The 27369-nt window shown below is 38.9% G+C and overlaps 1 protein-coding gene across 1 annotated transcript in view; it reads right to left on the bottom strand.

Moving 5' to 3' along the window:
• The window catches only part of LOC124358330 (calnexin-like), a 63170-nt gene that overhangs the window by 19961 nt on the left and 15840 nt on the right, over positions 1-27369 (bottom strand). The window contains exons 3-6 of the mRNA XM_046810631.1: positions 7325-7499; positions 6912-7207; positions 3875-4042; positions 3213-3472 (exon numbers count right to left, since the gene is read on the bottom strand). Coding sequence (XP_046666587.1) covers positions 3213-3472; positions 3875-4042; positions 6912-7207; positions 7325-7499 — 899 coding nt within the window. The remainder of the gene's footprint in view (positions 1-3212; positions 3473-3874; positions 4043-6911; positions 7208-7324; positions 7500-27369) is intronic.

Below are 27369 nucleotides of genomic sequence, written 5' to 3' on the forward strand. Positions count from 1 at the left end.
TGGCTGCCAAATGAAATTCAAACGGTCAAAATCCCTCTTAACCCTCCATCAGGCGCTTAAAATTAGAAACACCATCAGGCGCTCACGGAGGTTTCCTCCAGGTTAGCGAAAAATGGATATCATAGTCGTTTAAACTGTTTTTATTTGTTTAAATATTTATACTGATTTAATTACAATGTAATATATTAATTTTTAGAAATTAAATAAAAATTACTTCTTATGTAATGAATTTTCCAAATAAGAAATTCAAAATCTTAAAAAATGTTATTGTATAATAACAACATGATTAATTTTAAGGAATAATGCAATTAATTGTAAAAATGTTTAACCTACTGTAATAATATATGGAAATTAACTTAGTTTTTAACTTCTTACAAAAACAACTTACTTCAATTCTTGAGATATTATACAATTGTAATGTCAATTATTACTCTGAAATCAAAATTTATTCTTTACTAAAGCTTTTTTTACACAGTACACACAGTTTCAAAACATGTTCCTTTTGGTTCTTATAACGACAATGTTCACTCCATAAACAGTACTGAAATGTTCCCTAGCACACTGATACTGTACTGACAGGTCTCTCGTCTTCATTCTCCATTTCACAAAATTCAAATAAAATATATTGTAAAACTTAAAAAGAAACCATCACAGGTCACACATTTAGGCGCACACGGATTATTACTCCATAAAAACTAAACACAATAAGGCGCTCACAGAGATTTCGTCCAAGCACTACAAACACAACATCGGGCGCTCACTGAGGAATCGTCCAGTCTTGCACAGAAGTAGACCACATACTGACAGATTTTGACAAAGATAAGCCGGAGGCTATTGTTTCGCTTCCCTAAAAGATGCTCGTGAAGTACACTGCGGGAAACGACTGCCAACATCAGAAAAGTAGTACTATTTTTAATAATAAAAAATACATGGAGGAAAACTCCGTTTAGCGCCCGATGTAGGGTTAAATGTACAATTGTTTGTGACCATTATTTAGAATTTTGCCTTTACACAAATATGTTTTGGTTTTATTTTTTTAAATAGTGTTAGTTTACTCTTTGTGTTATGAATTTAAAGTCTCTAGGTCATAAGATTCAGTATTAGTTTGATGATTTAAGATAATGTGTAAAGTTTCAAATATTTACTTTGTTACATCAATATTTGGATGAAAAAATTTTTTGACAGCAATAAAATTCAGTAAACTGTTACTTGTACTTTCTCTTTCTACCACCCAAAAGCCCACAATAGTAGCATTGAGTGGATTTTTTGGCTTGCCATCCAATTACCCCCCCATGGGGGTAACTGGGAGGTAAACACATTTTATTAAAAATAAATGAAAAAACCACTAAAAAATATTTTAAACCTGTAAAAATATTGCTTTTTGCATTACACAATTAGTGAAATAGACATGTAGCAATAATAACAAGAAAGGATGAGAAACCAGATACATTTGTGAAACATACCTCCCAATTCCCCCACCTAACCCTATTTTATAAGGAAATATCAATGGCTAGATTAATTTAATTTTAAGATTATTTTCATGCATATACTAACTAATTAATGTTTATAGGACTGTTATATTTGAGTAGCATTGTATTGTTGTTAGTTGAAAAGGTTATTCCAACACTATAGCCACTAAGTTGAACGAGTTAATGACATCTACCCATAATTAATTATGACCAAATGGTAAAAACGTTTTCTCACTGTTAAAGTTACTTTAAATTTCTAACTTTTCCACATCCATCGCATTACCTGGTAATTCAAATATACTAAATTTAACTGAAATTTAAATTTTATATATTGTGTGTGTCTGTGTGTCTGTGTCTGTGTGCCTGTGTGTCTGTGTCATACGTTTACAAAGTAAGCAACACACTCCAAATTACAGTTGTTACAGCCACAAGGCATGAGTCTAGAGAATGGATTTCATGTCAGACAGAAGTGGCTTCCTTAACCGTAGTACTTCAGTGTTCCGATAGAACCTCAATATTCAGTGTAGGTTAAACTTACCGGAGAGAACAGCCCGCTCTGATGTCATCGTGGCATCATAAGTTCGGGTACTTATAACAAGTAGAGTTATAATGATACTGTGACTTTAGTTTGTCATGTTCATACTGGTAGTAATGCATTGTGTGTGTGTGTGTGTGTGTGTGTGTGTGTGTGTGTGTGCGTGCGTGCGTGCGTGCGTGTGTGTGAATAATATAGCCCTATTTCTACAAGTTTTTTAATTTCCTGATAACAGTTTAAACCAAAATATTTTAAAGATCATATATCTTATAAATGAAAATGAAAATCTAAATGTGCTGCTAAGCTCTGATCTCGAGGAAAGCTGGACTAATTTGGCTAATTGCTTTTTAAACGAATTTAAACCATTTGATGCATTTTAAATATTGTGTAAACACAGTTATAAAACCAACCTTAATGAATAAAGCTGCGAATTTTTACATACAAGGTAGAAAACTAATGGGCTTCCTTGATATTGCAATATGCCATTTTATCAGAAATTTAAAGAAAAACAAAGAAACAAACACTAACATGTTTCAATGATCCATTCTTTCCCTCACTGCAGTAATAAAAACAATTGAGATGTTTATAATGCAAAACCTTATAAATGATTATTTTGAAATGTTGCATGAACTTAATAAGGATTTCCTCCTTATACCGGAAATTGTAAGATTTTCCTCTAAACCATAATAGGCTTTTCAGTCCTCTGTATATACGTATATTTTCTGCAATGGGACAAACTCAACTATGGCACTGGAAATATGTTAGATCTTACATATACAAAAAGGGCTTAAAGTAAAGGCTTTTTAATCAAAATAGGTATCAGAGACCTATATATTTGTATTTGAATATTCAGAGTAACAAGGCAAACTCATCTTTGGCATCGGGAATATAATTAACTCGATCCAAAAAAGCTTGTACACGTGCAGAGCATGATATAAGAGTCAGGTTAAACTCTGATCCTCTTAACCATGAACTCTGCAATAATTTGTACCTTATGTATGCTTTCATAAGTTGAAGCATTTCATATGACTCTATCATATTACATCAAAATGTGCTTTTAGTGTTTAGTAAATACTAAATAGTATAAGGACTTTGATTTTGAAAAATTGCATACGAAACCACAGGTATCTGTGTGTATATGTATATGTATGTATGTATGTATATATATAATAATCAAGCTATCATACATAAGAGAAAACTAAATTCACCAATCAGACGGTTTCTCAGCAGAAGGATCTGGGATGTTTGGAGGCTCATCATCAAGCCATCCGGTTGGCTTGACAGCACTAGGGTCAGGAATATACTGTGGTGCATCTTCGTCCCAATCATCAGGCTTGCGTGCGTCGGCATCAGGAATCTTCTCTCTCTCGTCCCAGTCTGCAGGCTTCACATCTGCTGGATCGTCAATCTCTGCTTGTGGATTCACTGGAGGGGTAAAGTCTTCCAGTAGACTACCCTCATTGACAACCTTTTCAATCAATATATTTTATTAACATTATACAAAAAATAAAATAATTTGTTTTTAACAAGACGAACACCAATTTATTTATAAAGTTATTTAACTGGAACTGTAGATTAAATTTAAGGGTCAAAAGAATACACGTAAAGTATTGAAATATTATAGCCAATATTCAGACCGGTTTTCTCAGATAGTTTTGCAGGGTCCAACTAACTGTTTTGATTCAACTAACTTGAAATAAAATTTTACTATTTTTTGGGTAAAAGATAAGATTTGACAAAACAGTTTCAAAATCCATCTATAATACTAGCCTTGTTGATCTTTGTTATGAAATATTATGTAAACTTTTAAATAAAACTAAATATATTGTTCACAAAACTGGGTTAAATAACGTATAATAAACATCAATACCTTATGATCGAGGTATATCTGGAAGGTGTTGTCTGGCCTCAAGATCAGAGTATACAAGTGAGGTGTCTTGTCAGTGAACGGCTCATCCAGTCGCTCTTTGGGCTTCTTACAATGTTTTTCAGACAAAGTTCCATTCAAAGGATTCTTATGTCTGAAGATGAAATGTAGCTGAAAAATTTACATAATTACTAAAAAAATACATCATAATTATAATTATATCTTTTTTTACAAATTGTTCATTTCATTGAACCCTGGGTGCAGTAAATACTTCTTATGGAGTGTATACATTTAATGTATGCAAAGATATATATTTATAATAACAATAATAATGGTGGATATTGTGTAATGTGTAGTAAAATTTGCTTTCATTAGTGTTTGAGCTCAGTCCAATTTTGGTTAAAAATTCTTGCACTTGGTATAGACAGGTGTTTTGTCAGCTAGATATTCAGTTTGATGTCAGCTGGAAGGATATTTATTGTACATGAATTGCCAGGGTTGTGTCTGGTGACTGCAATTCTTGATGCATTCCTAGTGTTATAGTTTTGTGTGCTGGTTTCTCTTGGAAGTCCTACCCTATCTATGAGGAATATTACCTCCAGTATGTACATTGCAGTAAGTTCTTGAATAGCTGGCCTGCATCTGGTAATGCAATTCAGGTTGGCTTAGGATCTTATAACCATCTTTAAAGTAGTCAACACTCTGTTGATATTTCCTCCAGAGGTGCCACAATAGTTAACTATAAATGGTGCTAAAGGAGTGCATGGTATGTTTTTTTTTATTGTTATATTGATTCTTCTTAATATATGTTCACTGCTTAGTTTAGTTTGTTACTAAGTTCATCGATATGTTCAGATAAGATTTTTGTTGATGGTAAATGGGATGAATTTGCTACGCCAACATGGTTTGTATCAGGTAAGGCTAAAATTGTATCACCTCTTCTTCCAAAATTTGTTTGTTTTGTTTTTAACCAATTCGTTATTACTCATTTAAGGAGCAGTATGTCAAGTGTTATATATGAATCGATGTTAAGGTTGCTTCATATATAAGCAACAGGATGTTGTCATCAGTATACTTAACATCTGAGCTATAAAATTTGATGTGTAAAAAGTCATTATGAAAAGGACTGGGTCCAATACTAACTCTTGTACAATTCCTCTGCTGATTAGTAGTAGCTGTACCCTAGCTGTTTGTGTTACACTGACTACTGTATGTGTCATCTCCATTAGTTTACTTCAGCTTCTAAGATCCGAATTACCATCTTTATGCAATCCCTCTCACCCTCAATGACTCCAGCTTGTCTAGTGCTATATCATGGCCCAGGCATCAAAGACTTTTGAGTAAAACTTAATGAGTGTAAAGTATTTTCAGCCATCTAGGTGACCTGATAAAACTCAACTAGCAATGTTGTGGCTGTAGTTGTAGACCTGTCTTTGAGAAAGCTATGTTGACAAGGTCAGTAAGTTTTGTTGATTTAAATGTCATTAGCCTTTTTAGGATTATTTTCCTATTATTTTTGATCAAGTTTGGAATTGTAGAAATAGGTTGATAGTTCATAACCAATGTGAGTACTCTTTTTTCTTTTTTGGATACACTTTAGCTGTTTTCAGTGCAGATGGGAAAATACAACTTTTGAACAACTTGTTGAGCTAAGCTTAGCTTAGTGATTTGCTAATCTTGCAGATATCTCATGCATCTTTTAACAAAGCAATCATTTATCTTATTTTTCTTATTGGTAGGTTCAAGAACTAGACTTTACTGAAATGACATCAACCACAATACACGTCTAGTCTTGAAATAATGATATGGTCAGCAGATTTTAGATTATCTTCTGTGATATTGACGTACTGATTAAACGCAAAATAATTTTTGGTGGGTGATGGATTTCAGTCCCATTCTTATTAACCCAAAATATAATTTTGTTTCATATTTCCACTTATCTTTTTTGGTTCATGGATTGCATACATGACTCTGAGCGGTTAATATACATAAAATAGCAAGTTCATTTCACTGTCTTTCAAATCGTATACCTTTACTTGAATTTTGAGAAAAAGACAGTTTTTATTCCACTGAATTCACAATCCAGGGATTATAACATCATTGATGGTCTAGCTAACAGGAGATAGTAAACTTTGATCTTCAGCATCCCATCAGTAAAAAAGTCAACTTTTCTTTTAATGATGTCATGGACATAAAATATTTCTTTCGTCTTCTTCTGACTGATGGCCTTTCTGTCACATAGTTGGGAAGGCTAAAAATGAATAGATTACAGGAGTCCCAAGAATCAATACTTACACAACTTTGTTGTAACATTGTATATATTTTAGGAGGAAGTTATAACAACTTTGTAAATGATATTTCTTTTGTCATGTAAATAGGCAAAATTATGTTAGGCCTATTACTTTTTGTTCTATCCTACAGTGTTATATCAATATTATTATTATTATTATGGCTATCACTCAGAATAAAAAAATAAAACCTGTAAAAGAAATGGACATTTGCTAATCAAGATATGCATTTTAGTTCCTCATAAAAAAGTGAGCAGTGTTAAAATAAACCCTATAAGATACGTTACAAAAATTGGTGGATATGTTTAAAATAAAATGTTCTTTTAGTGTGATTGACTTTACTGAGTGTAATTTTTTTTAATTGAGAGTCAAACCTAAAACTTAAAAAAAAACAAAACATTTTTTAGATTTTATTGTTGTTATCCTTTGTGTGTCTGGTAATATAAGAAGTTTTTTAGTATATTTAGTGTTAATATACACTTTTTTTACAAAACAAAACAAAAATTATAAACAATTTGTCAATTTATGATATTTTATAATAACCGTACGAAAATTGCTAAAAATAGTACAGCACTTTTGGATAACACCTACAAAATATTTTTGGCATTATTGACTAACATTCCAAAAAATTGTCTAGCACTGAATGGGTTAAAGGAGCTGTTTGTGTAGGTTGAGGATCACAAGAGTGACAGAATTTGGTGCAGCAGTTAATATGGTAAAATACTTGTTTTTGTAATGTTGAGAGAGTATACCTTATAATCATTGCCACACTTGTCAGGACCGAACATGATGGTATAAGGAGTCTTATCATGCAACTGGCGCAGGTCAGCAGACTGCCGATCCACACTCAGCAGCTTGAGATATGCTCCGCCACACTCTTGCCCGGTCTGATGTAGCACCTCATACTGCACCACTAGTGGCCGCTCTCCAAACACAAAAGGCCGGTCCAGCTTGGCTGCAATGGCCGAATGTTTGGCCTTTGACTTGAGCACCAGACCTGAATCTCCCTTTAGCGGATCTCTCTCCGCTGCCTCCACCTCCCACAATCCTACATTAACATAACAGTAGTGCTGTAACAAAATTTTCATTTTGTCTACGGTTTTTATTCTATATCTATCAATTCCATGAAACTATACACATATCTAGGTTAATTAAATCATCTTACCATCATATTTAGCTATGTCTTCATCAATTCCTTCTTTTTTTGCCTCAGATTTAATCCATTTCTTTTTAAAACTTGTTGGGTCATCAAAATGCTCGGCCATATAAACAGACGATCCAGAAGGCAAAGTAGGCGTCACATAACTTATATCCTCTACAGTTTCTACAGTAGCTTCAGCCTAAAACATTAGAAATTTACAATTATAAAATAACAATAAAACGTAATTTCATACAAAATGATTGAATAATATAAAATCTAATTAACTTTGATTTTTTAATTGTTTAAGCAACAGTTGAACTATATATATAATGTTGATGAATTAACCACAGCTAACGGGGATCAGTTATACAAAGATAGAAAACCAACAACTACAGTGCACACAGCAGGTCAATGGCCTGAGGGAGGGTCCCAACAATTGCTTTTTAAGTGGCTCTCTCCCCATTTAAAACTTTGTACTAATATTCAAACTCTTACTTCCCTTCTAAGCTTTACTGGACATAATGTTCAACAACAAAATTGAACTAACAAACTGTTCAAATATAGTTATTTTAAACCACACCCTCATAACTTACACATTATGGTAATAATTTTATAACAGTTTTGAATACTTTTTCTATTTAACAACAAAAATCAATATTCTGTATCTTTTAACTAAAAGGTAGTATTTTAAGCCTAATATTTAGTATAAATAGATATGGTATAAATATTTGGTGTTCAATTAAATATTTTGCTCTGAACAATAAAAGAAAATTATGAATTGAATATTAAGAGCATTGAACATACAATTACAATGACTAACAAAAGGGATCAGTATTATTTCTTAGGAAAATTTCATAACCTCCAGGCTCATAATATCAAGTTTCTAATTTGTGATTTCAAATCATAAAGTTTCAAAACAATCAGGTTTTAATCATAATGTAGTAAAAAGATTCAAGTTTCATAATGTTTCAAAACATACATAAATTTATAGTTAAGTTTCATAATTTATAATTAAGAACTAGTGCCAGTTTCAACATGTATGCTACAGTACAGAAGTTCACTCCAGTTCGGTCCAGTAATAAACGATAGTCAGATATATAACAAGTTTTGGTTTTCAGGTGAGTGCTAAATGTTAAGTACTGATGTAAGATATTATGGATCTCATGCATAGACAAGGTCTAAACTAATAAATTGAATTTCACATAAACTATACCAAGAATGTTTGGTATTCAGATTATAAGAAAGCTTGAAACAACTACTATTTAATAATAAATAAACCAGTATTGCCATTTATTCAACCCAACAGAAAATATTCAATAATCTTTTATGTAAAAACCCTATTCTACTTTAAAGTCTATTTACTCGTTTGAATCTCCAATAAAAAATGTTATTAGATTTTAATTTAAGTAATGATAAGTTTACTTTTATTGGATGTATTTTAACATACGATTGTATTGAATGATTGAATACATACAAATATTAGATACTAAAGTGTCACATGCTCTGTTTTAGGTGAAAATAAATTAACTATGAGTGCAGAATGAATAAACAGCACTGTGCTGCCTTGTTTTGGATTTAGATAGACTTTAATATTATTATTACCATCAAAAAATAGTTTTGTCAGCCACAATGGGGACAAGTTACAACACATTTGCTAACATTTCCTATATTATTTTATAGATATGAAACTATTTATTTGCTTATATACATTGTAACAAAAGTTTTTACTTAATCCAAAGTCAAATTTTTACATAAATGTACCACATATGTCAGTTTTAAATAGAAATTGTGTACTAAATGCATATGGGAACTGTATCAGTTCATTATAAGCCAATTTCCTTCTTCTCCATACAAAAAAGAAAACAGATAAGAACGTTAAAAAATACACTTGGCATACAAAATCCTACTACTTAACAAAAGTCTTCAGGAATTAAATAATAAAATGGAAGGCTACATTGGTATTACTTGCTAGGTCTAACAAAAGAAATAGTAATGATAAGACACTCCTAATGTTTAGTTATGTAACTCCTAGCTTAGTATATTTACTTGAGTACAGTAAGTAGTTAGCATTGCAGCTATGAGCAGTAATTAAAACAATGCTAACATTAGTTCATGCCACTTATCCTCTACTTTCATTCATATTACTGTAGAACAGGATTCTTGTTTATAGTGCCAACAATGGAGGGCACTTCATGGAAAATTAAATAATCATAAGAAAATCTCAAGAGTCCATTTTATTTGATTGTTGTTTCATGAATAAATCTTAATTAAGAAATTAAAACAATACACACAGGATAGGATAGTGTTTTTTACACAGAACATTTTTATTTTTGTTTTATTGTATTTAACAATTTTTATGGTATTATTAGCATCCTTAGAAACAAAAGATTGTTGTATGCTTGTGACATACACAACAATATGAACTACTGACACTGTATTTCTGTTAAAAACGTTAGTAATATTTTATAATTTAATCACTAATCATAAGTGTTAAAGAAATCACAAATTCCAAATTCACTTTTTTGAAATAAGTTATGTTCACAAGGATACAGTGGCTACATTTAAGAGAAATCTGACCACCAGTTTCAGGTTAACCCATTCAAGACGTTGGACGGGCAGTTTCCGTCCTTCACTTTGCGCGGCCCAATGACTAAAGACGGGCAGCGCCCGTCCGCTAGACACGACATCGACGTAGTTGAATATATTGCCGATAGATCGCAGAGGCATTCACATTTGCTGCATATTTTGTTCTCAATATTCTAGTCTATGTTTTTCTTCTTCTTCGTTGCTGAAAAACATCTGATATTGCCTCAAATCGTCTTGGCAAAACAGCTTTCTTTTGTTTGTACACAGTCAAGATGGCGTCTCGCGACCGGAATGATGTGTTTGTAAATTCGGATGATTTTGCGGCTTACGTTGCTAATGTTTTAGATGAAAGTGGTGATGAGGAAAGTGACAGTGAACAAGATGACATAATACATGAAAATAATGAAATGTCTGATGGTACAAACGATGACAGCAGTGATAATGAAAGTGACGAAAACCCACCGGCTAGGCCTTGTGATTTTGCGTGGAGTGTTGGACCAAATACTGTTAGTAAAATGCGTTTTTACCGGCAATCATGGAATAAATCCTATCATTTCGAGGCAGTTAGGAGAAAACTGCACTGAATCAGATGTGTTCAATTACTTCTGTGACGAAACCTTTTGGGCTCAGGTATGTAATGAAACGAACAAATATGCCAGTGATAGCCTAGGATTGGGAGAGGGAGACAATAACAGAGTGTCTAAATGGAAATACATTTCTGTAAATGAACTGAAGGCATATTTTGCCTTAGTTATCTTATCGGCCCAGAATCCAAAGTCTGCAATTAGTGACTATTGGTCTACTAGAAGAGTTAAGTGTATGCCCATATTTGGTGAAACCATGGCAAGGGACCGGTTCAAATTGATTTCAAGGTATCTCCATTTTTCATCGTCTCTAAACCCGACGGACAAATTGAGAAAAATCAGGCCCATAGTTGATTATCTCTTACTAGTTTTCAAAAAGATTTTCACCCCTGATAGACATATTTGTATTGATGAGAGTTTGATGATGTTTCGGGGAAGGCTTTCTTGGATACAATTCAACCCATCAAAAAGAGCCAGGTTTGGGATAAAAATCTATAAAGTATGTGATTCAAAATCTGGGTACTGTTATAATTTTAAAATCTATACGGGGAAAGAAACTACTGCTAGGCTTAGTCAAGAGTTCTCAGTCAGTGAACAAGTTGTCTTGGACTTATGTTCAGATCTTTTGGATCAAGGCCGTGTACTGTTCATGGACAACTGGTACAGTTCACCAAAACTCTTCAAGGAGCTTCTGGAGAGACAGACATATGCTGTGGGGACTGTCAGGGCCAATAGGCAAAATTTACCTGCTGATATGAAAAAACAGAAGTTGAAAAAAGTGAGCCGGTTCTATACCTATATCTCCCCGGCTCATGTGTGTTTTATATAGTGTGTGTGTGGTTTATTGGCTGCAGAGGCGACTGACCATTTGAAGGCGTTTGGCCTTTCCGGCAGAGTGGCAAAGACTCCGAGCCGTGCTGTACTGGTTAGGAGCAGCTCCAGTTTAATTTATTTTGTTAAATTTAAGTGTTTGTTAGTTTTGCTGAGCATTTCTCCTTCTAACATGTGCAGCTAAGTTGACGGCCCCTCACTGATGAGTAAGTTTTGCTTTCTTTTAAATTTTAGTGATTATTTTCTTTTTTCAAACTGTGAAGGTTAAGAGCACATGGTTTTCCAAATTGTAGTTTTGCTTTTTATTAACTTTTAGTACTTCTGGCTGTTAACTAAATTTTAAATTGGCTTTCAAATTATTTCTCTTACACTTTTGTTAGTTTTCACCCTTTCTCTTCAGCTTATATTAATTTTCTGTCTCTCAGTGAGGACCAGTCCTAGGCTTATGTTACAGTTCCTTTTATTCTGCAGCCAATATTGTTTGTAATGTGTCACTTGTTATGTAGTTTTGTAAACAAACCCAGAGAGACTGCTGAAGGTTCATTTTACTAAATTTTTAAGCCTTCTGAGAGATGTAACGTTCTTCGGGTCTTTAGCCCACAACTCCCCCTTTTAGCCTACTTGGTTAATTTAAGGCCTTCTGCCATCAAATTTTAAATTTTAGATTCCTGTTAATAGGCTGCTACTTTTGGCCATCAGTTTTTTCCTAATCATTAAAATTTTTTTTTCACCAAGAGTAATACGCTTAATTTTTGTTCTGTGACAGAGGGGATTTTCATTCTAACTTTCCTTGGGGTTGTTGTTTTGAGTGGGGAATTTTATTTTAAGTGCAGAATGCCCTTCCCCTGCTTTTCACCAATTTTGAGCCAATTCTGTCAGTATTTGCCTGTTTTAAAAATGTTTGAACCAAATTGTTACGTATGGTAGGCTACTGCGTATACCTCAAACAAATTTCCTTTATAACTTTTTGTTTTAGTCTTTTAATTGGAATATCTTGTTTATTTATTGTTTTCTAATGTTACCAGCTTATATATTAAGGTTTATTTTAATTTTATCAGTAATTGATTGGTCTGTGATATTTGAAATTTTGGTAATTTAACTTAACTTAAAATTCTTGATAGATAACTTTTGACAACTGTACTTTAATTAAAATCTATATTGTTTGGCAACTATTTATTGATTATTATTAACTTTAAAAGAATACTAGGCTGAAACCTGGTTTCAGGGTCCAAGGGATGAATTGTTTTATCCTGTCATCTCTCCATCATGCGTGGTCGCAGAGAAACTTCGCCTTTGCGCTAGCTGCTGAAGGACGGCCACCATGATGGACATACCTACTATTCAACACCTGTGATACCCTGTGATATTGTTATTGTTGCCATTTATATAGTTTATATTTTGTTATTTAGTTTTAAGTTAGTTTTAGATATTATTTAGTTATTTCTTGGATTTCATTAGGAGCCCGCCCTTAGCCGAAGGATACCGGGTGGAATTGGCATTTCTTGTTTCAAATTATGGCATTTCTAATTTTTGTATGCAGGTGCACCTGACGGAGATTGTTTGAGATATACTACTGCAGGCACTTTTATTTTTTTTTTAATTTATAGTATATATATTTATACATAATTATATTGACAGGATAGGCCTGTGTTTTCGAAGTAAATGAACCTGAGTATGCTGACCACGGTGTTCTTTTTTTACCTAGTTTTTTTGATCCGGCATCCCGTTCGCCGCCATGGGCGCGCGCTTCCCTGATGTTTGCTGTGGGTGTGCGGGCGGCGATGTCAGGTTTCAATGGTAGCAGAGCGTGGTTAGCTGCTCTCTCAGCTGTCTCTCAGTTCTGGTTTTGTTTGTTGGTGTAGGTTAGTGTTAGGTAGGGGGAGGTTAGAGTACACAATTTTTTTTTTCATTAGGAGCTCGCCCTAGCACAGGATACCGGGTGGAATTGGTTTAGTGTCTTGCTTCCTGCAGACTTACCCTTTGCAGGGAGCAAGGGACTCTAAATTGCTTAACCGCTAAATTTATCTAACTGTACTCTACTTCTCCCCTATCAATGTGTTGTTTTGTTATATTTATTGCTTCTGTGTTTGTAGGTTGTGGTTAGTGTATATTTGCAGGGTATCCTTCTATTAGGTAGCAGGTATTAAGTTCTTCACTTGGACCTCGTCAGTGTAAGCCCTTTGTGAGTTGAGTCCACTTAGTTTACTAAGTAATTGTTGCGTACGCTTTGTTGTTTATTGTTTATTTATTTGTCTTAATTGTTTGGTATGGCTTTTTCCCTGGTGCCTGAACATCTACGCAAGCCCGAGTTGGTTTTTGAGGTCCTGGCGAGAGGACAGAAGCCCGAGGGAGATGTGAGGGCATTAAGAGCTCAATTACGGGCTTGTATAGCGTTGGACCGCAGCTGGAATGCAGAGTTCCAAACTAACACAGAATTTGAGTTTTGTAAAACCCGAATGGAGGAATTGGAAGACGATATTAATTTTGAGTCACTTCCCATGTCCGGGTCAGCAAAGGCTAGATTGGCATCTCAGCTTTTACATTGGGGTGACAGAATAGTTTTACTTATGTCGGCTCCTAGTTTAGACTCTGAAATTAAAAGTTGGGCTTTTTCGGCCAGTAATAAATTAAAACAAGCCCTAGATGGTTTGAGTGAGGTGCGCTCGGTGAAGGAGAAGGGGGTACTATTTACCTCTGTCACTCCAACGGAGGTTCCCACTACCATTACTTTTGCTAACCATCCTCCGGCTCTTTCTTTCGAGCCTCCCAGAGTTACTATGTCTCCGATGGGTGGTAGCCCTCCTGAAGCGGCTGGTGAGGCTTCATCTATAGTTGTGCCTTCCTTTTCTAGCTTTGGCAAACTGCCTCATCCTTTGGGGAGTGTGTTACAACACTTCCCCAGAGTTGATGGACTTGACACTAATTTACTTATCCATTTTCTTCTGGAAGTTTTTAAACTGAGAGAATTTCCTGGTATGACAGATGCCATGCTTATGCAGATTTTAGCGCAGTTTTCCTTAAGGCCCCTTTTTGATCGCCTTCTAGACTGCCTTAAGAGAGGTGCCACTTTTGACCAGTTCCACGCCGAGATCTTGGAGTTCTTTGTACCTGCTCGGGTTAGGGAGCGCTTGCGGGTGGAACGCGTTTATCGTCCTCAGGCACCAGATGAGACGTTGAGCCATTTTGTCGGGGAGATACGGGATGTAGCCCGGGTGTTGCGCTTGAGCTTGAGCGAAACGGAGTTGGTGAACCTTATTTTGGAGGGCATTAAACCTGAAGAACGCTCCCGTTTGATTTTTTGTAGCCGTCCCGCATCTTTTGCGGATTTGGACCGGCTCTCCATCATCTCTAGAGGGGTTCAGGATGCGGATGATCAAAGGGAGACCATGTCGAGGCATCTTCCTCACTTGCCTCCGGGGCCGGTCCATGCTCCGGTGCAGTCTGAGCCAGCAGCTGCTCCTTCCCGTAGGCAGCCTCCTACCTGTTATGGCTGCAAGCAAGTGGGACATATTAGACCGTTTTGTCCACTTAATAAAAAAAACTAGTAAGCTTGCGGACGAGTAAGCCCGACTCGTGCCGTAAAGGTAATTTTGAGGGCAAATATGTACCTAATTTTGATGGTAAAAGGGTAGCTGGTTTAATACAGAACAGAAAGAAAACAGAAAGAAATAGACTTGGGGACAGTTATCATCGTTGGCCGAGAGGGGAGGTTGCTGCTCTGGCTGCGCAGGGAGTAAGGGCTGCCCGCTCAACCTGCCCACAACTGGATGTGCTTGTGGGGAATGTGGTGCAGAAGGCCCTGGTTGATTCTGGGTCAGCCCGCAGCCTGATTTCTTTGTCGTTTTTTGAAGATCTAAAATCCTCTGGGCTAATACGGCAGGTTGAGCCTAGTTCACTTATCTGCTGGACTGCTTCACGCACACCTTTACCTATTATCTGTAGTGCCCAGATTCACATCAAAATTAATTATTTCTCTTGGGATTGGAGCTTTTTGGTGGCTAAGGACCTGACTTTTCCTTTCATCTTGGGAGCAGATTTTATCGGAAAAACTGGCATGATTTTGGATTTGGCCTCCAGTCATGTTTTCTTTGCTTTCGCCAGGCGGGTGCTCGTTCCCTTTTCTGATGTCGAGTCTCGTGGGACTGCTGCCTTAGAGATGGAAGATAAGAGCTTGACTCCTCCTGACCAACTAGGACATCTTACGCCGAAAGAGGCAGAGGACATAAGGCAGATTTGTTCCAGTTTTCCTGAAGTCCTTACTGACAAACTGGGTACGACCAATCTCTTGGAATACGAGATTCGTCTTACAGACACCCGTCCTGTACGTTCCCATCCATATAAGCTTGCTCCGCCCAAGATGGAGATTCTGAGAAATATGATTGATGATTTACTTAAGAGTGGGGTTATCGAGCCGTCTTGCTCAAATTTTTCCAGTCCAGCGTTTCTAGTGCCGAAACCTAATGGGAAGTCCAGATTGGTCCTGGATTATCGAAAGCTCAATGCTCAGATAGAAATTGACTCCGTGCCTCTCCCCGATTTGCATTCTGCTTTCGACTGGTTTGGTAAGGCCAAGTATTTCTCCATTTTTGATCTTAACCAGGCATACCATCAGATTCCACTAAAACACGAGTCTCGACCTCTCACTGCTTTTTGTGTGCCTTGGAATTTGTACCAGTTCACCCGAGTGCCTATGGGCTTGGCTGTGGGGGCCCAAACACTCACCAGACTCCTGGATTCTATCTTTCATGATGTCAAATTTAAGTTCGTGTTCAACTATCTGGATGACCTGCTTGTGTACAGTGAGAGTTATGAGGAGCACTTGACTCATCTAGAGGAAGTTCTAACTAGGCTGCGTGAGTCTGGCCTTACCGTCAATCCTGAAAAGGTGAGTTTTGCTCAGCCTGAAATATCGTTTCTGGGTCATCTTGTCTCTTCTCGAGGTGTTTGTATTGATCCAGAGAGAACCCAGGCAATCAGGGAGTTTCCTCCTCCTAAGGATGCCAAGGGGATTGCCCGTTTTGTGGGAATGATAAATTTTTATCGTCGTTTCATCCCCAATGTTGCTGAAGTGGCGGCCCCTCTGAACTCTCTTAGGAAAAAGGGTGCCAAGTTTGAGTGGGGTGAAGCGCAACAGACTGCTTTTGAGCAGCTGAAAGAGGCAGTGATGCAGCCTCCAGTCTTGGCTATGCCTGATTTCAGTCGTAAGTTCGTCTTGCAAACTGATGCTTCCTCCTTAGCCGTTGCTGCTGTTTTATCGCAAGAAGTAGATGGTATCCGGCAGCCCATAGCTTATGCTTCACGCACGTTAACCCCTTGTGAGAAGAAGAGTTGTTCTGTTTATGAGCTGGAATGTTTGGCTGTCGTGTTTGGGATTAACAAGTTCAGGCGTTACCTAGAACATAAAGAATTTTTGTTGGAAACCGACAACCAGGCACTTTCTTGGCTCCTTGCCCACCCCCGTCAGCTCGGGAAGATTGGTCGCTGGGTAGTCCAAATTTCTGCCCTTAAGTTCACAGTGCAGCACGTGCGAGGCACCCAAAATATCATAGCGGACACTCTGTCACGCATGTATCACTTACCCAACGACCACCAGGATTTATCAGAGCCGCCATGTTGTGGCGTGCTCCTAGACTTTCCTCTGGCATTTTCGGACATTGTTCCACACCAACTTAAGGATCCCGAGCTGACTGCTATCATCAATGAGCTTAAAAACGGAGGTGCCCACCCTCCTTATTTTCTGTACCGAGGTGCTCTATGCTGCCGTGACAAGCAGCGGAGAAAACCTAAGTTAGTGCTGCCAAGCTTTCTTGTACCGATGGTCTTTCAGTATTTTCATTCTTCTCCTGTGGGCGGACATCTAGGAATTCATAAGACCATCGCGAAGATTAGGGATCAGTTCATCTGGAAAGGTATGGACCGGGATATTGCAGCTCGAGTACGTTCTTGTGAACTGTGCTCGCTAAGCAAACCCGCTCAAAATACCAAGTTGGGTCTTTTGTCATCTGAGGTGGCGGAAAAACCTTTGGAGAAGGTTTTCATTGACTATGTTGGGCCTCTCCCGCGTAGCAAGTCCGGAAATAAGTTCCTACTTGTTTGTGTGGATGCCTTCTCCAAGTTTGTTTGGTTGTTCCCATTGCGGAGTGCTACCGCGCAGCTCACGGTGCAAGCACTTCGTAACCATTTCTTTCAACACTTTGGAATCCCTGCCACCTTAGTTTCCGATAATGGTTCACAGTTTGTCTCCAATATCTTTAAAAGAATGTGCTTTGGGCACGGAATCCGCCATGTGACTACTTCCCCTTTCTATCCTCAGCCTTCTCACGCCGAACGGTTTAATCGCAATCTTCGATCTGCTCTCATTGCCTTTCATGCGGAAAATCAGACCACCTGGGATCAACAACTACCTTGGATCCAATTTGCCTTTAATACGGCCCAGCATGAAAGTCACAAGGCGGTACCTTTCGAGTTATTATTTGGCTTTCCGCCAAACAACCCTTTGGCGAACCTTTGGAAAATTAGCGATTTTCTGCCACCTCCTGGTACTCCCGATGTGAAAGCCACTTGGGAGGCAGCCAGGCGGAATCTCATTCGGGCTAGGGAGTTAGTAAGGAGGAAGTACAACCGAGGTCGTATTGCCAATCCCTTCCAGGTGGGGGATCTAGTTTACTGCAAGGCTCACCCAGTCAGTTCGGCTGTGGACAATAGAGCTGCTAAACTTTGCTACAGGTGGACTGGTCCCCACCGCATCTTGAAGTTTCTGACTCCGGTGACTGCCCGACTGGGAGATCCTCAGTCCGGGAAGATTTTCAGGAAGGCGCACATATCCCATCTGAAGCCTTGCCGGAGTCATCCGTGATTTCTCTTTAGTCTGTGCGGGAGGGTTTTAGGTCCAGAGGCCTGATCACCTCTGCTACTTCTTCCTGATCAAGGTCCTGTGTTCTTCTTTGTACCCACACTACTCTTGGAGGGTTTTTCTTGCCTCCAACTGGATTTTCTTGGTTTTCCCTTCTGCAGACTTAAGGGTTTCCGGTTTATATTTCTTCAACCATTGGGGGGGAGAGGCATTTCGTTTGGTTCTTCATTTTGAAGAAATTAACAGAGGGGAGTTCCTCCTTTTGGGGGGGGAGTCTGAGCCGGTTCTATACCTATATCTCCCCGGCTCATGTGTGTTTTATATAGTGTGTGTGTGGTTTATTGGCTGCAGAGGCGACTGACCATTTGAAGGCGTTTGGCCTTTCCGGCAGAGTGGCAAAGACTCCGAGCCGTGCTGTACTGGTTAGGAGCAGCTCCAGTTTAATTTATTTTGTTAAATTTAAGTGTTTGTTAGTTTTGCTGAGCATTTCTCCTTCTAACATGTGCAGCTAAGTTGACGGCCCCTCACTGATGAGTAAGTTTTGCTTTCTTTTAAATTTTAGTGATTATTTTCTTTTTTCAAACTGTGAAGGTTAAGAGCACATGGTTTTCCAAATTGTAGTTTTGCTTTTTATTAACTTTTAGTACTTCTGGCTGTTAACTAAATTTTAAATTGGCTTTCAAATTATTTCTCTTACACTTTTGTTAGTTTTCACCCTTTCTCTTCAGCTTATATTAATTTTCTGTCTCTCAGTGAGGACCAGTCCTAGGCTTATGTTACAGTTCCTTTTATTCTGCAGCCAATATTGTTTGTAATGTGTCACTTGTTATGTAGTTTTGTAAACAAACCCAGAGAGACTGCTGAAGGTTCATTTTACTAAATTTTTAAGCCTTCTGAGAGATGTAACGTTCTTCGGGTCTTTAGCCCACAACTCCCCCTTTTAGCCTACTTGGTTAATTTAAGGCCTTCTGCCATCAAATTTTAAATTTTAGATTCCTGTTAATAGGCTGCTACTTTTGGCCATCAGTTTTTTCCTAATCATTAAAATTTTTTTTTCACCAAGAGTAATACGCTTAATTTTTGTTCTGTGACAGAGGGGATTTTCATTCTAACTTTCCTTGGGGTTGTTGTTTTGAGTGGGGAATTTTATTTTAAGTGCAGAATGCCCTTCCCCTGCTTTTCACCAATTTTGAGCCAATTCTGTCAGTATTTGCCTGTTTTAAAAATGTTTGAACCAAATTGTTACGTATGGTAGGCTACTGCGTATACCTCAAACAAATTTCCTTTATAACTTTTTGTTTTAGTCTTTTAATTGGAATATCTTGTTTATTTATTGTTTTCTAATGTTACCAGCTTATATATTAAGGTTTATTTTAATTTTATCAGTAATTGATTGGTCTGTGATATTTGAAATTTTGGTAATTTAACTTAACTTAAAATTCTTGATAGATAACTTTTGACAACTGTACTTTAATTAAAATCTATATTGTTTGGCAACTATTTATTGATTATTATTAACTTTAAAAGAATACTAGGCTGAAACCTGGTTTCAGGGTCCAAGGGATGAATTGTTTTATCCTGTCATCTCTCCATCATGCGTGGTCGCAGAGAAACTTCGCCTTTGCGCTAGCTGCTGAAGGACGGCCACCATGATGGACATACCTACTATTCAACACCTGTGATACCCTGTGATATTGTTATTGTTGCCATTTATATAGTTTATATTTTGTTATTTAGTTTTAAGTTAGTTTTAGATATTATTTAGTTATTTCTTGGATTTCATTAGGAGCCCGCCCTTAGCCGAAGGATACCGGGTGGAATTGGCATTTCTTGTTTCAAATTATGGCATTTCTAATTTTTGTATGCAGGTGCACCTGACGGAGATTGTTTGAGATATACTACTGCAGGCACTTTTATTTTTTTTTTAATTTATAGTATATATATTTATACATAATTATATTGACAGGATAGGCCTGTGTTTTCGAAGTAAATGAACCTGAGTATGCTGACCACGGTGTTCTTTTTTTACCTAGTTTTTTTGATCCGGCATCCCGTTCGCCGCCATGGGCGCGCGCTTCCCTGATGTTTGCTGTGGGTGTGCGGGCGGCGATGTCAGGTTTCAATGGTAGCAGAGCGTGGTTAGCTGCTCTCTCAGCTGTCTCTCAGTTCTGGTTTTGTTTGTTGGTGTAGGTTAGTGTTAGGTAGGGGGAGGTTAGAGTACACAATTTTTTTTTTCATTAGGAGCTCGCCCTAGCACAGGATACCGGGTGGAATTGGTTTAGTGTCTTGCTTCCTGCAGACTTACCCTTTGCAGGGAGCAAGGGACTCTAAATTGCTTAACCGCTAAATTTATCTAACTGTACTCTACTTCTCCCCTATCAATGTGTTGTTTTGTTATATTTATTGCTTCTGTGTTTGTAGGTTGTGGTTAGTGTATATTTGCAGGGTATCCTTCTATTAGGTAGCAGGTATTAAGTTCTTCACTTGGACCTCGTCAGTGTAAGCCCTTTGTGAGTTGAGTCCACTTAGTTTACTAAGTAATTGTTGCGTACGCTTTGTTGTTTATTGTTTATTTATTTGTCTTAATTGTTTGGTATGGCTTTTTCCCTGGTGCCTGAACATCTACGCAAGCCCGAGTTGGTTTTTGAGGTCCTGGCGAGAGGACAGAAGCCCGAGGGAGATGTGAGGGCATTAAGAGCTCAATTACGGGCTTGTATAGCGTTGGACCGCAGCTGGAATGCAGAGTTCCAAACTAACACAGAATTTGAGTTTTGTAAAACCCGAATGGAGGAATTGGAAGACGATATTAATTTTGAGTCACTTCCCATGTCCGGGTCAGCAAAGGCTAGATTGGCATCTCAGCTTTTACATTGGGGTGACAGAATAGTTTTACTTATGTCGGCTCCTAGTTTAGACTCTGAAATTAAAAGTTGGGCTTTTTCGGCCAGTAATAAATTAAAACAAGCCCTAGATGGTTTGAGTGAGGTGCGCTCGGTGAAGGAGAAGGGGGTACTATTTACCTCTGTCACTCCAACGGAGGTTCCCACTACCATTACTTTTGCTAACCATCCTCCGGCTCTTTCTTTCGAGCCTCCCAGAGTTACTATGTCTCCGATGGGTGGTAGCCCTCCTGAAGCGGCTGGTGAGGCTTCATCTATAGTTGTGCCTTCCTTTTCTAGCTTTGGCAAACTGCCTCATCCTTTGGGGAGTGTGTTACAACACTTCCCCAGAGTTGATGGACTTGACACTAATTTACTTATCCATTTTCTTCTGGAAGTTTTTAAACTGAGAGAATTTCCTGGTATGACAGATGCCATGCTTATGCAGATTTTAGCGCAGTTTTCCTTAAGGCCCCTTTTTGATCGCCTTCTAGACTGCCTTAAGAGAGGTGCCACTTTTGACCAGTTCCACGCCGAGATCTTGGAGTTCTTTGTACCTGCTCGTGTTAGGGAGCGCTTGCGGGTGGAACGCGTTTATCGTCCTCAGGCACCAGATGAGACGTTGAGCCATTTTGTCGGGGAGATACGGGATGTAGCCCGGGTGTTGCGCTTGAGCTTGAGCGAAACGGAGTTGGTGAACCTTATTTTGGAGGGCATTAAACCTGAAGAACGCTCCCGTTTGATTTTTTGTAGCCGTCCCGCATCTTTTGCGGATTTGGACCGGCTCTCCATCATCTCTAGAGGGGTTCAGGATGCGGATGATCAAAGGGAGACCATGTCGAGGCATCTTCCTCACTTGCCTCCGGGGCCGGTCCATGCTCCGGTGCAGTCTGAGCCAGCAGCTGCTCCTTCCCGTAGGCAGCCTCCTACCTGTTATGGCTGCAAGCAAGTGGGACATATTAGACCGTTTTGTCCACTTAATAAAAAAAAACTAGTAAGCTTGCGGACGAGTAAGCCCGACTCGTGCCGTAAAGGTAATTTTGAGGGCAAATATGTACCTAATTTTGATGGTAAAAGGGTAGCTGGTTTAATACAGAACAGAAAGAAAACAGAAAGAAATAGACTTGGGGACAGTTATCATCGTTGGCCGAGAGGGGAGGTTGCTGCTCTGGCTGCGCAGGGAGTAAGGGCTGCCCGCTCAACCTGCCCACAACTGGATGTGCTTGTGGGGAATGTGGTGCAGAAGGCCCTGGTTGATTCTGGGTCAGCCCGCAGCCTGATTTCTTTGTCGTTTTTTGAAGATCTAAAATCCTCTGGGCTAATACGGCAGGTTGAGCCTAGTTCACTTATCTGCTGGACTGCTTCACGCACACCTTTACCTATTATCTGTAGTGCCCAGATTCACATCAAAATTAATTATTTCTCTTGGGATTGGAGCTTTTTGGTGGCTAAGGACCTGACTTTTCCTTTCATCTTGGGAGCAGATTTTATCGGAAAAACTGGCATGATTTTGGATTTGGCCTCCAGTCATGTTTTCTTTGCTTTCGCCAGGCGGGTGCTCGTTCCCTTTTCTGATGTCGAGTCTCGTGGGACTGCTGCCTTAGAGATGGAAGATAAGAGCTTGACTCCTCCTGACCAACTAGGACATCTTACGCCGAAAGAGGCAGAGGACATAAGGCAGATTTGTTCCAGTTTTCCTGAAGTCCTTACTGACAAACTGGGTACGACCAATCTCTTGGAATACGAGATTCGTCTTACAGACACCCGTCCTGTACGTTCCCATCCATATAAGCTTGCTCCGCCCAAGATGGAGATTCTGAGAAATATGATTGATGATTTACTTAAGAGTGGGGTTATCGAGCCGTCTTGCTCAAATTTTTCCAGTCCAGCGTTTCTAGTGCCGAAACCTAATGGGAAGTCCAGATTGGTCCTGGATTATCGAAAGCTCAATGCTCAGATAGAAATTGACTCCGTGCCTCTCCCCGATTTGCATTCTGCTTTCGACTGGTTTGGTAAGGCCAAGTATTTCTCCATTTTTGATCTTAACCAGGCATACCATCAGATTCCACTAAAACACGAGTCTCGACCTCTCACTGCTTTTTGTGTGCCTTGGAATTTGTACCAGTTCACCCGAGTGCCTATGGGCTTGGCTGTGGGGGCCCAAACACTCACCAGACTCCTGGATTCTATCTTTCATGATGTCAAATTTAAGTTCGTGTTCAACTATCTGGATGACCTGCTTGTGTACAGTGAGAGTTATGAGGAGCACTTGACTCATCTAGAGGAAGTTCTAACTAGGCTGCGTGAGTCTGGCCTTACCGTCAATCCTGAAAAGGTGAGTTTTGCTCAGCCTGAAATATCGTTTCTGGGTCATCTTGTCTCTTCTCGAGGTGTTTGTATTGATCCAGAGAGAACCCAGGCAATCAGGGAGTTTCCTCCTCCTAAGGATGCCAAGGGGATTGCCCGTTTTGTGGGAATGATAAATTTTTATCGTCGTTTCATCCCCAATGTTGCTGAAGTGGCGGCCCCTCTGAACTCTCTTAGGAAAAAGGGTGCCAAGTTTGAGTGGGGTGAAGCGCAACAGACTGCTTTTGAGCAGCTGAAAGAGGCAGTGATGCAGCCTCCAGTCTTGGCTATGCCTGATTTCAGTCGTAAGTTCGTCTTGCAAACTGATGCTTCCTCCTTAGCCGTTGCTGCTGTTTTATCGCAAGAAGTAGATGGTATCCGGCAGCCCATAGCTTATGCTTCACGCACGTTAACCCCTTGTGAGAAGAAGAGTTGTTCTGTTTATGAGCTGGAATGTTTGGCTGTCGTGTTTGGGATTAACAAGTTCAGGCGTTACCTAGAACATAAAGAATTTTTGTTGGAAACCGACAACCAGGCACTTTCTTGGCTCCTTGCCCACCCCCGTCAGCTCGGGAAGATTGGTCGCTGGGTAGTCCAAATTTCTGCCCTTAAGTTCACAGTGCAGCACGTGCGAGGCACCCAAAATATCATAGCGGACACTCTGTCACGCATGTATCACTTACCCAACGACCACCAGGATTTATCAGAGCCGCCATGTTGTGGCGTGCTCCTAGACTTTCCTCTGGCATTTTCGGACATTGTTCCACACCAACTTAAGGATCCCGAGCTGACTGCTATCATCAATGAGCTTAAAAACGGAGGTGCCCACCCTCCTTATTTTCTGTACCGAGGTGCTCTATGCTGCCGTGACAAGCAGCGGAGAAAACCTAAGTTAGTGCTGCCAAGCTTTCTTGTACCGATGGTCTTTCAGTATTTTCATTCTTCTCCTGTGGGCGGACATCTAGGAATTCATAAGACCATCGCGAAGATTAGGGATCAGTTCATCTGGAAAGGTATGGACCGGGATATTGCAGCTCGAGTACGTTCTTGTGAACTGTGCTCGCTAAGCAAACCCGCTCAAAATACCAAGTTGGGTCTTTTGTCATCTGAGGTGGCGGAAAAACCTTTGGAGAAGGTTTTCATTGACTATGTTGGGCCTCTCCCACGTAGCAAGTCCGGAAATAAGTTCCTACTTGTTTGTGTGGATGCCTTCTCCAAGTTTGTTTGGTTGTTCCCATTGCGGAGTGCTACCGCGCAGCTCACGGTGCAAGCACTTCGTAACCATTTCTTTCAACACTTTGGAATCCCTGCCACCTTAGTTTCCGATAATGGTTCACAGTTTGTCTCCAATATCTTTAAAAGAATGTGCTTTGGGCACGGAATCCGCCATGTGACTACTTCCCCTTTCTATCCTCAGCCTTCTCACGCCGAACGGTTTAATCGCAATCTTCGATCTGCTCTCATTGCCTTTCATGCGGAAAATCAGACCACCTGGGATCAACAACTACCTTGGATCCAATTTGCCTTTAATACGGCCCAGCATGAAAGTCACAAGGCGGTACCTTTCGAGTTATTATTTGGCTTTCCGCCAAACAACCCTTTGGCGAACCTTTGGAAAATTAGCGATCTTCTGCCACCTCCTGGTACTCCCGATGTGAAAGCCACTTGGGAGGCAGCCAGGCGGAATCTCATTCGGGCTAGGGAGTTAGTAAGGAGGAAGTACAACCGAGGTCGTATTGCCAATCCCTTCCAGGTGGGGGATCTAGTTTACTGCAAGGCTCACCCAGTCAGTTCGGCTGTGGACAATAGAGCTGCTAAACTTTGCTACAGGTGGACTGGTCCCCACCGCATCTTGAAGTTTCTGACTCCGGTGACTGCCCGACTGGGAGATCCTCAGTCCGGGAAGATTTTCAGGAAGGCGCACATATCCCATCTGAAGCCTTGCCGGAGTCATCCGTGATTTCTCTTTAGTCTGTGCGGGAGGGTTTTAGGTCCAGAGGCCTGATCACCTCTGCTACTTCTTCCTGATCAAGGTCCTGTGTTCTTCTTTGTACCCACACTACTCTTGGAGGGTTTTTCTTGCCTCCAACTGGATTTTCTTGGTTTTCCCTTCTGCAGACTTAAGGGTTTCCGGTTTATATTTCTTCAACCATTGGGGGGGAGAGGCATTTCGTTTGGTTCTTCATTTTGAAGAAATTAACAGAGGGGAGTTCCTCCTTTTGGGGGGGGAGTCTGAGCCGGTTCTATACCTATATCTCCCCGGCTCATGTGTGTTTTATATAGTGTGTGTGTGGTTTATTGGCTGCAGAGGCGACTGACCATTTGAAGGCGTTTGGCCTTTCCGGCAGAGTGGCAAAGACTCCGAGCCGTGCTGTACTGGTTAGGAGCAGCTCCAGTTTAATTTATTTTGTTAAATTTAAGTGTTTGTTAGTTTTGCTGAGCATTTCTCCTTCTAACATGTGCAGCTAAGTTGACGGCCCCTCACTGATGAGTAAGTTTTGCTTTCTTTTAAATTTTAGTGATTATTTTCTTTTTTCAAACTGTGAAGGTTAAGAGCACATGGTTTTCCAAATTGTAGTTTTGCTTTTTATTAACTTTTAGTACTTCTGGCTGTTAACTAAATTTTAAATTGGCTTTCAAATTATTTCTCTTACACTTTTGTTAGTTTTCACCCTTTCTCTTCAGCTTATATTAATTTTCTGTCTCTCAGTGAGGACCAGTCCTAGGCTTATGTTACAGTTCCTTTTATTCTGCAGCCAATATTGTTTGTAATGTGTCACTTGTTATGTAGTTTTGTAAACAAACCCAGAGAGACTGCTGAAGGTTCATTTTACTAAATTTTTAAGCCTTCTGAGAGATGTAACGTTCTTCGGGTCTTTAGCCCACAACTCCCCCTTTTAGCCTACTTGGTTAATTTAAGGCCTTCTGCCATCAAATTTTAAATTTTAGATTCCTGTTAATAGGCTGCTACTTTTGGCCATCAGTTTTTTCCTAATCATTAAAATTTTTTTTTCACCAAGAGTAATACGCTTAATTTTTGTTCTGTGACAGAGGGGATTTTCATTCTAACTTTCCTTGGGGTTGTTGTTTTGAGTGGGGAATTTTATTTTAAGTGCAGAATGCCCTTCCCCTGCTTTTCACCAATTTTGAGCCAATTCTGTCAGTATTTGCCTGTTTTAAAAATGTTTGAACCAAATTGTTACGTATGGTAGGCTACTGCGTATACCTCAAACAAATTTCCTTTATAACTTTTTGTTTTAGTCTTTTAATTGGAATATCTTGTTTATTTATTGTTTTCTAATGTTACCAGCTTATATATTAAGGTTTATTTTAATTTTATCAGTAATTGATTGGTCTGTGATATTTGAAATTTTGGTAATTTAACTTAACTTAAAATTCTTGATAGATAACTTTTGACAACTGTACTTTAATTAAAATCTATATTGTTTGGCAACTATTTATTGATTATTATTAACTTTAAAAGAATACTAGGCTGAAACCTGGTTTCAGGGTCCAAGGGATGAATTGTTTTATCCTGTCATCTCTCCATCATGCGTGGTCGCAGAGAAACTTCGCCTTTGCGCTAGCTGCTGAAGGACGGCCACCATGATGGACATACCTACTATTCAACACCTGTGATACCCTGTGATATTGTTATTGTTGCCATTTATATAGTTTATATTTTGTTATTTAGTTTTAAGTTAGTTTTAGATATTATTTAGTTATTTCTTGGATTTCATTAGGAGCCCGCCCTTAGCCGAAGGATACCGGGTGGAATTGGCATTTCTTGTTTCAAATTATGGCATTTCTAATTTTTGTATGCAGGTGCACCTGACGGAGATTGTTTGAGATATACTACTGCAGGCACTTTTATTTTTTTTTTAATTTATAGTATATATATTTATACATAATTATATTGACAGGATAGGCCTGTGTTTTCGAAGTAAATGAACCTGAGTATGCTGACCACGGTGTTCTTTTTTTACCTAG

The sequence above is a fragment of the Homalodisca vitripennis genome, chromosome 3 (genome assembly GCF_021130785.1).
Source record: "Homalodisca vitripennis isolate AUS2020 chromosome 3, UT_GWSS_2.1, whole genome shotgun sequence".
Classification (NCBI taxonomy): Eukaryota; Metazoa; Arthropoda; class Insecta; order Hemiptera; family Cicadellidae; genus Homalodisca; species Homalodisca vitripennis.